Here is a 17,739-nt window from a genome sequence, read left to right as displayed (position 1 = left end):
TTTTTTCAAGATCACATGGAATATGCTCCAGAATAAATCACCTTAAGTCACAAAACAAGTCTCAGTGAATTCAAGACTGAAATCATATCACACATCTTTTCCAACCACGGCACTATGAAACTAGAAATCAATTGCAAGAAGAAAACTGGGAAAAACATAAAACACATAAAGGCTGAACAACATCATATTCAACACCCAATGGGTCAATGAAGAAATCAAGAGGAAATAAAAAAAATACTTAGAGACAAATGAAAATAAAATCACAACAGTCCAGGGGCACCTGGGTGGCTCAGCTGTCTTCAGCTCAGGTCATAGTCCCAGAGTCCCTGCTCAGCAGGAAGCCTGCTTCTCCTTCTCCCACTCCCCTTGATTGTGTTCCCTCTCTCACTATGTCTCTCTCTGCCAAATAAATAAAATAAAATCTTAAAAAAAACCCCACAGCAGTCCAAAAATCTATGGAACAAAGCAAAGCTAGTTCTCAAAAGGAGGTTGAGAGTGATACAGGTTCACCTCAAGAAACAAAAAAAATCTCAAGACAGCAATGTAACATCACACCTAAAGGAGTAGAGAAAGACCAAAGCCCAAAGTTAGTTTAAGGAAGGAAATAATAAAGATCAGAGTGAAAAAAAATGACATAGAGAGTAAAGTAAAAAATAGAAAACATCAATATAAGTAGGAGGTAGTTCTTTGAAAAACGAAACAAAATTGAAGAACTTTTAGTCAGACTCATCAAGAAAAAAGAGAGGACCCAAATAAATAAAATCAGAAATGAAAGAGAAGTTACAACTGATACCACAGAAATACAAAGAATCCTAAGAGGCTAGTACAAATAATTATATGACAACAAATGGGACACCTAGAAAAATAGATAAATTCCTAGAAACAATCTTTCAAGACTGAATCAAGAAGAAATAGAAAATCTGAATAGACTAATTACTAGTAATGAAATTGAATCTGTAATTAAAGAATTCCCAATAAACAAAAGTCCAGCACCAGACAACTTTACAGGTGAATTCTACCAAACATTTATGGAAGAGTTAACACCTATCCTTCTCAAACTAGTTCAAAAACTAAAGAGGAAGGAATGCTTCCAAAATCATTCTATAAGACCAGCATTACTCTAAAACCAAAATCCAAAGACACCACAAAAAAAGGAAATTACAAGCCAATAACCCTGATGAATATAGATGCAAAAATCCCCAGCAAAATATTAGCAAATTGAATTCAACAATACATTAAAAAAATCATATGCCATAACCAAGTGGGATTTATTCTGAGGATGCAAGAATGGCACAATATCCACAAATCGGGGACGCCTTGGTGGCTCAGTGGGTTAAAAGCTCTGCCTTCGGCTCAGGTCATGATCCCAGGGTGCTGGGATCGAGTCCCACATCGGGCTCTCTGCTCAGCAGGGAGCCTGCTTCCCTTCGTCTCTCACCGCCTGCCTCTCTGCCTACTTGTGATCTCTGTTTGTCAGATGAATAAATAAAATCTTTAAAAAAAAATTCACAAATCAATCAATATGATACACCACATTAACAAAAAGAAGGATATAAATCAGATAATCATGTCAATAAATGCCAAAAAAAGCATTTGATAAATTTCAATATCCATTTATGATAAAAACTCTTAACAAAGTGGGTATAGAGGAAACATACTTCAACACAATATAGGCCACATATGACAAACCCACAGCTACCATCATATCCAATGGTGAAAAGTGGAAAGCTTTTCCTCTAAGATCAGGAATAAGACAAGAATACTCACTCTTGCCACTATTATTCAACACAGTATTAGACACAGTGATCAGACAAGAAAAAGGAACAAAAGACATCCAAATTGGAAAGGAAGAGGTAAAACTGTCACTATTTGCAATTTAAATGGTACTATATATAGAAAACCCTAAAGACTCCACCAAAAATTTATTAGAACAAATTAATTCAATAAATTGCCAGATATGAATTCAGTATACATAAATCTGTTCCATTTCTATACACTAATAATGAACTATCAGAGAGTGAAATTAAGAAAAAAATCCCATTTACAATTATATTAATAAGAATAAGATACCTAGGGATAAATTTAACCAAGGAGGTAAAAGACCTATACTCTCAAAAACATTGATGAAAGAAATTAAAGTTGACACAAATAAGTGGAAAAATAAACTATGCTCATGGACTGGAAGAATTAAGATTGTTAAAATGTCCATACAACTCAAAGCAATCTACAGATTCAACATAATCTCTATCAAAATACCAACAGGAAATTTTCACAGAACTAGAACAAGTAATCCTAAAATTCGTATGGAACCACAAAAGGCTCTGAATAGCCAAAGCAATCTTGAGAAAGAACAAAGCTGAAGTATAACACTCCCTAATTTCAAACTATAGTACAAAGGTATAGTAACCAAAACAGTAATGATACTGACATAAAAACAGATACAGTTCAATGGAACAGTATAGAGCCCAGAAATAAACCCACAATTATACAATTAATTTTGACAAAGGAGACATTAATATGCAAATGAAAAAAGGGCAGTCTCTTTAATAAATAGTATTGGGGAAACTGGATGAAAGAATGAAACTGGACCAATTTTTACACCATATACGAAAATACACTCAAATGGATTGAACACCTAAATGTGAGACCTGAAAACTTAAAACTCCTGGAAGAAAACACAGGCAGTAAGCTCTTGAACACTGGTGTCAGCAACATTTTTTTCAGATCTGTCTCCTTAGACGGGGCAACAAAAGCAAAAATAAACAAACGAGACTATATCAAACCAAAAAGTTTTTGCACAGGGAAGGAAAACATTAACAAAATAAAAGGCAATTTACTGAATGGGAGAAGATATTTGCAAATGATATAACCAATAAAGGGTTAATATCCAATATACATAAAAAAATAAACAATTCAATTTAAAAATGGGCAAAGGACCTGAATAGACATTTTTCCAAAGAAGACACATAGATGGCTAACAAACAACAAACGTATGGAAAGATACTCAACATCACTCATCATCAGGGAAATGCTAATCAAAATCACAATGAGGTATCACCTCACACCTGTGAGAATGGCTAGTACCCAAAGACAAGGAATAACAGGTATTAGTAAAGATGTGCCGGAAAGGGACTTGTGCAGTGTTTGTGGGAAGGCAAAGCAGTGCAGCCACTATGGAAAATAGTACAGAGATTCCTCAAAAAATTGAAAATAGAACTACCATATGATCCAGCAATTCCACTTCTGGGTATTTATCTGAAAAAATACAAAAACATGAATTCAAAAAGATACATACATCCCTATGTTTACTGCAGCATTATTTAAAATAGCCAAGATATGGAACGAACCTAGGTGTCCGACAACAGATGCCTGGGTAAAGAAGATGTAAGTCTACATATAAGTATGCACGGATATATGTATACACACACACACACACACACACACACACAGTGGAATATGTAAACTATTACTCAGCCATAAAGAAGAACGAAATCTTGCTTTCCGTGTCATGGATGAACCCAGGGAGTATTACGCTGAGTAACATAAGCTGGAGCAAGATAAGTACTGTATGATTTCACTTATATGTGGAATCTAAAAAACAAAATGACCAAACAACAAAAGAGAAACAGACTCATAGATACAGGGAACAATCTGTTGGTTGCCAAAGGGGAGGGACTGCGGGGATGGGTGAAATAAGGGAAATGGACTTCCAGTTATAAAATAAGTAAGTCACAGGATGCAATGTACAGACAGTACAGGGAAAAGGGATAATAATACTGCGACAACTTGTATGGTGACAGTACATAGAATTATCATGGTCATTACTTTGTAATATATATAAATGTTGAATCCTATGTTGTACAGCTGAAAGTAATATAATATTGTATGTCAACTACAATAAAATTTAAAAAGTCACCTTTTTTATAGACCACCATTCTATTCCATTAAAGTCAACCTGTAGAATTCATTCATGGTGTTTACACTTCTAAAGTCAATAAAACAGAATTCTTGGGAAAAAAAAGACAAACATTTTTGAAACAAATAAACAAAAATTGGTAACAAATATTGTATGTATTCCTTGAATTGGCTGGGGAAAATATAAAAACTATCCTGAATGGCTTAAATATTCATTTGCCTTTTTAAAAAATAACACAATTTCTGGATCTCTGAAGCCATATTATTGTACAATACTATAAATTTCTGACCTTACAAATAATTTCCTAAAGGTCATTTCTTTACTCTTTATACAATTTTTAGCTTAAGTTGGTACACACAGGAATGGAAGAGCTCTACTATAATTAAAATACTTATTTTCTAAATTTAGATCTAAAGTCCACAACTACTGTTTTGGGATTTCAAAGATTTCAATGATATTTCTTTTGTTCATTTTTATTTATGGTCTTATAATTTTATTAGTTAACTCATATGAGAGAGCCATTTATAGGTCAAATTGTTGATTATTGGTTGCTGTATGGTTTAGTTTTATACTCACCTTCCTGGTTGTTCCCAATTAAGCAAGGTGGGTCATCACACAATCAGCAAAACAGTGCCTTCATAAACATGCACAAGGAAGACTGGCATTGAGTGTCATCTGTTTATCTTTTTTACCAAAAATAATATACAACCTGGTTTTTAGCTCTGTGATCATGTTATCTTTTCATGCTTATCTTTTGAGAAAGACAAAGTATTGCCAGAATTGTCATAAAAAGGGGCCAGTGTAGCGTGAATACATTGTATTTTTTTTTAAAGATTTTGTTATTTATTTGACACAGAGAGAGAGAGAGACAGACAGACAGACAGTGAGACGGGGAATGTAAGCAGGGGGAGTGGGAGCGGGAGAAGCAGATTCCCCGCTGACCAGGGAGCCTGATGCAGGGCTCAATCCCAGAACCCTGGGATCATGACTTGAGGCAAAGGCAGATGCCTAACAACTGAGCCACCCAGGAGCCCCTACATCATTTTTTAACTATAGTAACATGCACATAAAATAAAATTTGCCATCTTAATTATTTGTAAGTGTACATTAAGTACATTCCCACTGTTGAGCAACTATCACCACCATCCATCTCTAGAACTTTTTTCTCTTCCAAAACTTTAACTCTGTATCCATTAAACAATAACTCCACTCTCTTCTTCCCCCAGCCCTGGCAATCAACATTCTATTTTTTGTCTCTGAGATTCTGACTATAGTAGGTATCTCAGGTAAGTGGAAACATAAAATATGTATTATTCGGTGACTGGCTTATTTCACTTAGCATAATGTCCTCAAGATTTATCCATGCAACATTTGCCATAATTTCCTTCCTTTTTAAAGGCTGAGTAATATTCCATTATATGGCTATATCATATTTATTCATCCATTTATTTGCCAGTAGACACTTGGGTTGCTTCCATCTTTTGGTTATTGTTAATAATGTTGCTATAAACATGCATGTACAAATTTCTCAAGACCCTGCTTTTGATTCTTTTGGGTATATAGCCAGAAGTGGAATTGCTGGAGCATATAGTAATTAGATTTTTAGTTTTTTGAGGACCTGCTATACTGTACCATTTTACATTCTCACCAACAATGCACAAGGGTTTCACTTTCTCCACATCCTCACCAATACTTATTTTCTGTTTTCTGGACAATGGCCATCCTGATGAGTGTGGTGATATCTCTCATTGTAATTTTGATTTGTACTTCCCTAATGATTAGTGATACTGAACATCTTTTCATATACTTATTGGTCATTTGTATACCTTCTTTGGAGAAATGTTCTTTACTCATTTTTTTAAGTTGAGTTGTTCAAAGGTTAATTTTATGTGTCAACTTGACGGGGCCACAGATTTCTGGGCCCAGAAATTTGGTTAAACATTATTCTGGGGGTGTCTCTGGATGAGATTAACATTTAAATCAGTAGACTGAGTAAAACAGATGGCCCTTCCCAATGTACGTAGGCTTCACCATTCCAGTGAAGGCCAGAATAGTACAAAAGGCTGAGCAAGGAAGAATTTGCTCCTTCTGCCTATCTTTGAGCTATGACATCAGTCTTTTCCTGATCAGACTCAGGCTCAGACTGGAAGTTAGACCATCAGCTCTCCAGGGTCTCCAACTTGTAGATCTTGGGGACTTCCCAGCTTCCATAATTGTGTGAACCAACTCCTTATACTAAATCTATCTATATATTTCCCATTTTCTCTGGAAAACTCAACTGTAGATTTTGGTACTGAGAAGTGGGGTGTTGCTATATTGAATACCTAAAAATGTGGCAGTGGTTTTGGAATTGGGTAATGACTAGAAGCTGGAAGAATTTTGAGGAACATGCTTGAAAAAGGTAAGACTGTCATGAAGGGAGTGTTAATTGGCAATTCTGGTGAGAGCTCAGAAAGAAAAGAGGAGGGCTGGAGAAAAAGCCCTCCATCTTCTTAAAGAATACATCATAATCATGAACAGAATGTTGACAGAAATATGGGCAGTAAAGTCCATTCCAGTGAGGTCTCAGAAATAAGAAACATGTTATTGGATAATAGAGAAAAGGCAATACTTGTTATAAAGTAGGAAAGAACTTAGCTAAATTAGGTTCATGTTCTAATGTCTTGTGAAAAGCATAAATTGTGAGTGAGGAAATTAGATATATAACTTAGATTTTTAAGCAAAGCATTGAAGGAACAGCTTACTTCCTTCCAACTGTAAATAATAAAACATGAGAAGAGAGAAATGAATTGAAGAAGTACCTGTTAAGCAAAATGAAACAGAACTTAGAGATGTGGAAAATTCTCGGGTCTGTATTGTAAAAAATAAGAAAGCATGTTCAGAAGAAAACACCAAGGGTGTGGTGATTAAAGTGGGTGTGAACCATAGACCTCTCTACAGCCATCTCCACAGAAGCTAGGAATAAAGATGGGATTCATACTAGCAGAAACACTGCCAGCTGGAATTGGAGGAACCAAAGAAAATAAGACAGAATGAAGGAAGGCTGTGAACATACATTATCATTCAAGAAAAGGAAAGAAGGACCCCAAAGGAGATTCAGAGATCATTAGGACTGCTACTCCAACTATAGACCCAGAGTGCAAGGGCTGAGGGCAAGTCTACCTTTACACTGGTTCTGCTGCCCAGCAGAATGCCAGGTAGATGGGCCCTTGCAGAATGTCAGATGGGTGGCACTTAAGGGAGCCAAAGGTACAGGGCTGCCTTGCTGAGCTGCAGAGATGACACTACCAATCCAGTGGTGGCATGACAACCATCCCAGTGGGTCCCCAGTGCAGAGTATCAAACCAAAGAGCATTATTATTGAGCCTTAAGATCTAATGGAATTTGCCTTGCTAAGTTTTGGATTAACTGTCACCTTTCTTTCTTATTTCCCTTTTGGAATGGGAATGTTTTCCTAAGCTTATCTTACCACCGTGTCTTGAAGTACATAACTTACCTGGTTTCAGAGGTTCATAGCTGGAGAGAAATTCTATATCTGTATCTGATTTAGATGAGATTTTTAAAAAAGATTTTATTTATTTGAGAGAGAGGTGGGAGAGCACAAGCAGGGGGAGGTAAAGTGGGAGAGGGAGAAACAGACTCCCCACTGAGCAGGAAGCCTGATATGGGGCTCAATCCCAGGACCCTGGGATCATGATCTGAGCTAAAGGCAGATGCTTAACTGACTGAGCCCACCCAGGTGCCCCATGATTTCGATGAGACATTTCGATGAGACTTTGGACTTCATGCTCAAATGAGTTAAGACTTTTGGGGCTACTGGGATGGAATGAATATATTTTTTGTGTGAGAAGGATATGAGTTGGAGGCACAGGGTGGAATGTTATGAACTGAATGTTTGTGTACCTCGCTAATCCATATCTTGAAGCCCTAACCCCTGATGTGATGGTATTTAGAGATGGGAGTCTTTGGGAGGAAATAAGGGGTAGATGATGTCATGATGATGTTACGGGGCTCCCATGACAGGATTCATGTCTACGTATGAGGAAGAAACCAGCTCATCCTCTCTCACACAGCCACATGAGGCCACAGCAAGAACACAGCTGCTGAAAGCCAGGAAGAAAGCTCTCACCAGGAACCAAATCTGCCAGCACATGGATCTTCGATTTCCCTGCCTCCAGAATTGTAAGAAATAAACACCTGTTGTTTAAGCTAATCAATCGGTCTATGGGTATTTTTTATAGAAGTCTGAGCTGAATAAGACAGGTTGTTCTTTTTCTATTGTACTTGAGTTGTAAGAGTTCTTTATATACTCTGGACATTGACCCCTAATCAGCTATATGATTTACAAAAATTTTGATGTAGACTAATTTATCTATTTTTGTTGTTGCCTATGAACATTGGTTTTTAAAGACTTCATAGTTTGGGCTAATTATATTAAATGATTACTTTTAAGACTTTCCCAATAAATGACATTTGGTTAAAATAAGAGGTAATTAATAAAACATCTTTATTATGTGGAATTGGTATTAGTTTTAATAATATGCTGTTTACTCTATTCTACTCAATTCTCTACTACAAACCACAATTGAACCCTCAAACTGAAAAGATGAGTTCAGGCAGGCTCAGTGAAATGATGCTAACTCAGTGCTGGTTTATTCTGTGGTAAGTGATAGGGAACGCCAGAATAATCTGTAGAAGTCAAGCACACAAAAAATCAACCTCTTACATACCATCCAGCAACAAAGGGTATTCAACTGGACTTAAGAGAAGTTTCTTTGCTTTGAGTCAGACTAAAGCAATTAGATTTAGAAATAGCCTGGGAAACATATCGAATGTAAGAAATTACAATAGGCAAGTAAAGTTTGATTTTTAAAAAAGGGTACTACCAGGTTTTTCTTCATTCCTTCTTTGTATAAATGATCCTTTTCTTGTAAACAGAAGAAGCCTACAAAAACCCTCTGCTAGTCATATTAATAATTTATTGTCAACAATTTTAAAAACAGTGGTCTTAATGTTTTTAATGGCTTGACTGTTAATGAGAGTAAACCTGCATTGCCTCATTATGTAATATTTGGAACAACAATCATCCCAGTAGATACCAAGTCAATATGTAAAGCATGAAATTAACCCAACGATCTTTACATCTGGCCTAGTAAAAAATTCAGAATCCTTTGGAATCCTCTTTTCATTCTAATAGGAATAAGGTTATGATGTCTCTGGTAATCATTCAGCTAAAATTTTTTCTGGGTTTCTTTCTCTTAGCCCTATGCAAAAGATGATACTTCACTCTCAGATCTTCTCCAATAGATAGTGAGAAATAAAGTTTCAAGTCAAATTTTCATGCTAACAAAGACAGAAAAAAATACTGTCAATAAGCCTCAGTTACGATGAAAAGGAATGATTTTTATAAAAACGTATAGTTTGCAAGAGTGGTATACAGCAACAAACACTTGATAATTTATCATTAAGGAACATTCCTTCTAGCCAGGTTCTCCACTTTGAGCATGCTTACTGTATACTTCCTCTGTATCATACAGAATGGCTCGTGTGATTGAGTTTGGAGGACAAAAGTTTGGTAGCATTTAAATGACCATCCTGAACTTACCAGTACTGTTTCTTGGGGAAAAAAGTTGATTTATAAAGCCATTTAAATGAGATAACAAAAATATTTATCTACTTCTTAAATATCTCTCATAATCTTTTTCTTTTAACAGCAGCAAGTATTGGTACCCTTTTAACAATACGCCCACAACTCTCTGAGTAGTCATTGTATATAAAGGATTGGGTAAGTCACTTACTATATCTTTTGTATTTAGGAAGTGAAATATTGACCAATCTAGAAGAATTTAAATATCTATCAAAATGAATGACAAATCTAAGTACAAAACTGAAGGCTGAAATGTTCAGTTGATATTTTCCTAAAAGGTAATGAAAATTTACTTTTTTATTACTCAAGATAGTTCTCTAGATTTGGGTAAAAATTGGGCCAGTATTGGCATATCTGCACTTTCTTAAAGCAATCTACCATTATATGTATGTATGTATGGACGAATAATTGACATACAACATTATCTTAGTGTCATGTGTACAACATAATGCAATTAACCATTTTAAATCTGAGTCAGAACTGGATTCTTAAAACAACCCCTTTTTGAGAAACCAATTAATCTTCCTGGAAAACCAAGGTAAGCTAATCTGACAAGACTAAAAATTAGAGAAAAAACATTAACTACAGAAATGCTATAGAATACAATGAACAAACATACCTCCGGGGCTGTGACCGGCATTCCTCCTCCCCACTGTCTGCCTCCTGCATAGAAAGGAAAATGATAAAAAAAAAAAAAATTTAAAACCTGAGGTCTCATATAGTGTCAACAAAGCAATTTTACTAAGCTTTTTAAAAGATTTTATTTATTTGACAGAGAGACAGCAAGAGGGAACATGGGCACAGGGAATGGAGAGGGAAAAGCAGACTCACTGCTGAGCAGGAAGCCTGATGAAGGGCTTGATCCCAGGACCCTGGGATCCTGATCTGAGCCGAATGCAGATGCTTAACTGACTGAGCCACACAGGCGCCCCTCATCTTGTGCACTTGAACAAATTCTCTCTATAAATAGCAACTTCAACCAACAGGGAAGGTTGATATGTATCAGTAGAATTTATTTCTGGAGGAAACGTCAACAATAGCCAACAAATTTCATTGATAACCAACTGCTAATAGTTAAAAGAATTACCTCTGAAAACCAACTAAAGATGTTATGCTACTGTTATGCTACTTCAGATTCAAAATGAGTGGGCATTCTGATTGCCACCAACAAATCTCACCAAGATGTTGTATTAATAATTCTGGTCCCCAAAGAACAACCTAAACAATGAACCACTTCACAAAGCACTCATGATCAAATCACAAATAATATCACCCTCAACACAAAGGCTACTAGTTATTGAGTGTTTATAATGTGCCAGGCTCCTTGCTCAACACTTCGAGTAGATTGTTCTACTTATTACTTATAAGTTCAGAAGGTTGAGGGATGCCTGGGTGGCTGAGCTCGTTAAGCATCTGACTCTTGGTTTCCACTTGGGTGATGATTTTGGGGTCGTGAGATTGAGCCCAGCAGTGGGCTGCAAGCTTAACGCACAGTCTGCTTGAGATTCTCTCTCTCCTCCCTCTGCCCATGCTTGTGTGCTCTCTAAAATAAACAGATAAATAAATAAATAAATAAAATCTTAAAAAATAATTCAGAAGGCTGATAGTACTGTATTTCTCACTGATTCTCTCTCTCACACACATACACAGAGCTAAGCATAAATATATTCAATCAAAAAAGCATTGAATCATAGTTTAATTGCAGTATCTCTTTTTTCTTAGTGGCACATAAGATAATTGAGGGTGTTATAACATGGCAATTTAGATTCAATGAAATATGGATTTTACAGATGAAATTCACAGAGGATCTAAGTAAGTTTCCCAAGGAAACTCATATGGTGAAGCTAGAATTAAAACTGATAAAATACTGCCTCCCAGCACATGGAAGAACCCACCATTTATTCCTTCCTGTCCTAGGTTAGGTCTTGTAAGTTATTACACAGATTTTCATGTACACAAGAATACTGACATAAAGGAAAAGTGAGAAAAGGTGTGAGAATTAATAATACTAAGGTGCTAAGTTTTTCCTTAAGTTTGTTCCCTGATATTTTATATTTGCTTTTGGTCACTTCGCTCTATTGGGCGAACATAAAAACTGGAGGACAAAAATAATTTCAAACAGTATGTGTACTATTTGCCACTGAGCCACCTACATTTTTTAGTTTATTGAACCAAAACCATTCACCTCTATATCATTCTGTCTCCATTCCTGGTCAGCTATTATTACTTTAAACTCTACAACTTTTATTCTTTTATTTTTGTTATTGATTTCAGGCATGCGTATTATTTTCCATAAAGGGAAGAACGCAGCAAAGATTCTACCCACAGAGAGAAGACAGGTTGAATGTCATAGTGCGCTAAACTATTTGCCTGTAGGGGAGATTTTAGGTTTAGAAGTACCCCCTTTAGAGATTGAAAAGAAAGGTGTTAAAAGGAAAAGAACTGATTGTCTCTAAAGTCAGAACCTGGAAAGTTTGCAAGAAAGAAAATGAACAGATTCAGATAAGCAAATGTGAATGTTAGATTTGGAGGCCCAAGGGAACTATAATATAGAGAAATGATTTCTTGGAATGTCATTTAACAAGTATGCTTCATTATTGTTATCACTGGTTAATTGAACTCAACTTCTGATGTATTCTAGTATTTTTTAATTGTATGAAAAACTATATAAAGGGTATATTTAAGATAAATTTAAGTTAAGAGGCACAATAAAACAATAATAAAGTATCTGTGAACACTGAACAGATAGACTAATACTGAAAAGCTAGACTAGTACTGGGGCACCTGGGTAGCTCAGTTGGTTAAGCATCTGACTCTTGGCTTTTGGCTCAGTCATAATCTCAGGGTTGTGCGATCAAGCCCCATGTTGGGCTCTGCTCAGCGTGGAGTCTGCTGGAGATTCTTTCCCCTTCATACTCCTTCCCTCTCTGCGCCTCACCCTGCTCGCATTCTTACTCTAAAGTAAAGAAATAAAATCTTAAAAAAAAAACCCTTAAAATAAAAAGAGCCTAGTACTGAAACCTTTGTACCTGTGTGCTTATTACCTATCTCCCATTCTTATCCTCCCAAGATGTGACTACTATTTTGAATTTTAAGTTTATAATTTTCTTGTTCTCACTCTACTATAAAAAATTTCAAACATAAAAAGGTTGAAAAACCATATAGTGAATCTGTATATTCACCATATGTATTCTACCATTAATATTTATATACTTACTGTATCGCATATTAATTTATCTGTTTGCCTTTCCATCAATCCATCATATTTTTGATGCATTTTAAACTAGGTTACAGACATCAGTATACATGCCATTAAGTGTGTATAATTAATTAGAATTCAGTATTACAGTTTTTCCCTCTTATAGTAAAATTTACATACAATGAAATGCACAAATCTTAAGTGCACCATTCAGTGAGTTTTGAAAATGTATATATCTGTGTAACTAAAACTTCTATCAAGAAGCAAAACATTTCTATCACTTCAGAAATTTTTCGTGTACCTCTTCTCAGTCAATACCTGGCACCACCCACTCCCTAGAGACAACCATTGTTCTGATGTTTCTACCACAACTTTTCCCCCCAAGTTAGCACATAGCATATGATTCCACTGTTCATATAAATGGAATCATATAGTATGTACTCTTGTGCGAGGCTTCTTTTACTCAGCATTATGTTTTGAGATTCATTCATGTTGTTGCATTTAACAGGAGCTCATTCCTTTTTATTCCTGAGGATTCCATTGTATGAATACACCACAGTTTGTTTATTCATCTCCTACTGATACACAGGCTTGGGGTGTTTGAATTTTTGTCTAGTATGAGTAAAGCTGTTATATGGGCAATCCTTCATTTAAAAAAAATTATTTATTTTAAAGGGAGAGAGTGCACACGAGCAGGGGGGAGGGGGAGAGGAAGAGGGAGAGAATCTCAAGCAGACCCCCCTGCTGAGAGCAGAGCCTGATGCAGGGCTTGATACCAGGACCTAACATAATGACCTGAGCCGAAACCAAAAGCTGGAGGCTTAACTGACTGAGCCACCAAGGAGCCCTCTTTTGTGTTTTTTTGGTGGAAATGTTTTTGTTTCTCTTGGGGTAATGGGATAGATGCATGAAAAGTTTCATAGGAAATTGCCAGGCCTTTTTCCAAAGTGCTTGTAACACTTTATTCTTATCAACAGTTTAATTAGCAATTTTCTTCTCCAATGGTTATTGTTTTCCATGTCCTCAGAAACTTTTGCTTACCCTTTAGTCACAAAAATGCTGTATTTTTTAAATGTTGTACAAGGTGTTTTCTTCTTCTTCTTCTTTTAACGATTTTATTTATCTGAGCTACAGAAAGAGAGTGAGAGTGTGTGCATGAATGGGGGCAGGAGCAGAGAGAGAGGAAGAGAAGCATACTCCCTAGAGAGCACTGAGCCAGAATCGGGGCTCAATCCCAAGACTCTGAGATCATGACCCGAGCCGAAACCAAGAGTCAGGCGCTCAACTGGCTGAGCCACCCAGACACCCCTACTCTACCATATTTTTTATTTTTTTTTATTAAAAGATTTTATTTATTTATTTGATAGAGAGAGATCACAAGTAGGCAAAGAGGCAGGGAGAGAGAGTGAGAGGGAAGCAAGCTCCCTGCTGAGCAGAGAGCCCGACCCGGGACTCGATCCCAGGACCCTGGAATCATGACGTGAGCCGAAGGCAGTGGCTTAACCCGCTGAGCCACCCAGGCACCCTCTACCATATTTTTTAATAAAAGCTTTATGGTTTTATATATAAGGTCTATGAACCATCCTTAAAAAATATTTGTGTATGGTGTGAGTAGGAGGTTCATTTTTTTCCACATGGATATCTAGTTTCAAGAACCATTTGTTGAAGACTTCCTTTTCCCCATTGGGTTACTTGGCTCCTTTGTAAAAAATCAAATGATTGTATAGGTGAGGTCTACTTCTGGGTTCTTTATTCTGTTCCATTGATCTATTTGTCAGTCTCTATGCCAGGACTACACTATCTTGACTACTGTACTTTATAGTAAGTTTTGAAGGAACTATAAATCCTCTAACTTGATTCTTCTTTTTCAAGATTGCTTTATCTTCTAGTAAGACTTTCTGTCTTTAAACCTACTTTATCTGATATTAATATAGCTACTACAGACTTACTTATACAGCTCACAAGACACATTTTTCAATCTCTTTATATTTTAAAGACTGTCTCTTATAAACAAAATATAGAGGCATCTTGGGGAGCCTGGGTGGCACAGTTGGTAGAGTGTCCGACTTGGTTTCAGCTCAGGTCATGGTCTCGGGGTTGTGAGATCCAGCCCTACACTGGGTTCTGTATTCAGTGCAGAGTCTCCTTGAGATTCTCTCTCCCTCTGCGCCTCTCCACCCTCCCACACACTCTCTCTCTCTGAAATAAATAAATATATCTTTAAAAAAAATAAAGTTGCATCTTGCTTTATCTATTGTGACAATTGTTGCCTTTTAATTGTAGTGTTTAGTTCATAAACATTTAATGTAATTTGAAACAGATTTGGGTCAATAATGTCACTATTTATTTTGTTTGTCACCTCTATTTTTACTCCCCTATTCTTCCTTTTCTGTATTCTTTTGTATTATTTGAATATTTTTTAGAATTTCATTTTTATTTACTGGTTCTACCGCTTTTCATTATTTTTAAATTCCATTGTCTTTTTGATGACATCTATATTCTTAAACAACATATCATTTAGTTTTTGTAAGGGCCTATTTAGCCAGAGCAACTCTATCCTGACCCTGCATGCCCACTCCCGCTTCAGGGAACTTACTTAAAAACAAGTCCCAGAAACCAGTCCCAGGTAACAAAGCCCAAATACAAGGGTGGGTCAGGCCAGGTGAAGGTATCCAATCAGTGGGGGCACATACTGTCTCCCTAGCTACCAAGGAGTATGGGCCCTGCCCTTTGGGTGTCTTTTGGGCGCTCATTCTGACCAAGGTGATAGGCTAGTTCAAATATCTACTATAGGGTAAATTGTAATTCAATTCGTCACTTATGTGTGACCTAGCAGGGCTGTGCAGCTTTCTCTGTATTAGAATCTCATTGGCCACCTGTGCGTGGCCAGGCCCAACTACATGGCCTTTGCCCTTAAAAGCTAGTCTGTAAGGCAGAGGGTCGTCGGCTCTTTGCAAGAGATGTCGCTGGCTGGTCAGTTTGATTCTCGATGCTTGGCACGAAATAAAGCTTTGCTTGACCTTCGCTTTGTATCAGTCTTGCTCCTTTGACCATGGACCCAACAGCTTTGATTGTTTAAGAGCTTTAAAAATTGTACCATATGTATGTAGTCTTCCCAATATGCTTTTTTTAAAAGATTTTATTTATTTATTTGACAGAGATCACAAGTAGGCAGAGAGGCAGGAAGAGAGAAGGGGGAAGCAGGCTCTCCTCTGAGCAGAGAGCCCGATGGGAGGCTTGATCCCAGGTCCCTGGGATCATGACCTGAGCTGAAGGCAGAGGCTTTAACCCACTGAGCCACACAGGCGCCCCACAATATGCTTTTTTAATAGTAAGTATTACGCAAACAAGATTCATCCACTTATTACATCCATTTAATGAGGTAAAAGACTACATTATATGAATATATCAAAGTTTATTGGGGTGCCTATATATATATATGTATATATATGTATGTATATATATGTATATATATGTATATATGTATATATATATATATAGTTCTTAGAGTAAAATGGATTTAAAAGGAATGAAGAAAATGCTCAATTATGTTTCTTCCAGTAGAATTCACTGCCACAAAAGCAAAAATAAAACACTGCTTATTCAATAAGTCATGCAGTTATCTTGAATAGTGGCATTTAAATGGTAGCTAAAGGTAGAATGCTTACTATTCTATTCTAACAAGTTCATATGACAGATATAACAAACTACCTGTCAAATAACTTCACACACTGTCAAGAAAAAGAAAAAAAGCCAAACAGTCAACCTGCTCAGAACATTATAAAAACCAGGAGAAAAGTATAGAGATAGCCCTTAGTTTCTTCTTAATGAACGGAATCATTTCTAATGTGTAAGGAAGAGATCTAATTAATTAAATGACTAAATACATGTTTGTTGCTCTTTTTATATTGCATAGTCCTATTGTTAAATAATTAGTTCTTGATGCTCTTTTTTTTAAGATTTTATTTATTTTTTTGACAGAGATCACAAGTAGGCAGAGAGGCAGGTAGAGAGAGGGAGGGGGGGAAGCAGGCTCCCTGACAAGCAGAGAGCCCAATGCGGGGCTTGATCCCAGGACCCTGAAATCACAACCTGAGCTGAAGGCAGAGGCTTACCCCACTGAGCCACCCAGGCACCCAGTACTTGATGCTCTTAAGAAAAATTCAACTTACAAGCAATATGGTATGAGATTCTAAATGTGCATTCAATCTTAGGTATTCAGGAACTATTAAGTATGAACTGAAAGATTAATGCATTCTTATGAGTCTACTACCTCAGCATAAAAGTAGGTTGCTAAGTAAAAGATGTTTAGAAAAATGTAAGCACCCAAGTGATATTTGCTGATGAGTAGGTTGGCAAGAGGTAAGTACTGCTAGCCTTGAAAAACACTGCACTAGATGATGTTAAGTGCCTTCTCAAACCTTATTGTTTAAGATGTTTTTACATTTTCCATATTCTCCAATCCAAGTGGACTCATTCATTATACTTCAAAGGTACCTATTAACTTCCTTTGTCCACATGGTTTCATGAACGCGGAAAGCCCCCCTCCCCCCAACATCCCTCCCCAGCTTTGAAAAATGGTTTCAAATGCCTGAAGTTCATGACATTTTTTAAAATCACCTGATGGGCTGTCTGTCTCCCTCCAAACTTGACAGTTACAGTGCATCTTTCTTTCTTATTTTTTTAAAGATTTTATTTATTTATTTGACAGAGAGATCACAAGTAGGCAGAGAGGCAGAGAGAGAAAGGGGGAAGCAAGCTCCCCGCCAAGCAGAGAGCCCAACATAGGCCTCCATCCCAGGACCCTGAGATCATGACCTGAGTTGAAGGCAGTGGCCCAACCCACAGAGCCACTCAGGTACCCACTGTGCATCTTTCTTGTGGTACCACCCAGTTCTGTTTTTGGGTTACCATCGGGAGCTGTTGCTGGGTGTCTTCTGTCTATCTACAGTCCTTTAAAAAAAATTTTTTTTTTTA

General features: G+C 36.7%; 1 protein-coding gene across 4 annotated transcripts in view; it reads right to left on the bottom strand.

The window, feature by feature from the left end:
* SSH2 (slingshot protein phosphatase 2) overlaps positions 1–17,739 on the bottom strand; it is a 239,099-nt gene that overhangs the window by 133,309 nt on the left and 88,051 nt on the right. For all 4 annotated transcript variants that reach the window (XM_032848461.1, XM_032848455.1, XM_032848457.1 and 1 more), the window contains one exon: positions 10,183–10,226. In XM_032848461.1, the coding sequence (XP_032704352.1) occupies positions 10,183–10,226 (44 nt within the window). The remainder of the gene's footprint in view (positions 1–10,182; positions 10,227–17,739) is intronic.

This window comes from Lontra canadensis, unplaced genomic scaffold (assembly GCF_010015895.1).
Source record: "Lontra canadensis isolate GAN:19392208 unplaced genomic scaffold, GSC_riverotter_1.0 scaffold204, whole genome shotgun sequence".
NCBI lineage: Eukaryota > Metazoa > Chordata > Mammalia > Carnivora > Mustelidae > Lontra > Lontra canadensis.
The sequence above is the reverse complement of the archived record's forward strand: the minus strand, read 5'-3'. Positions and strand labels throughout refer to the sequence as shown.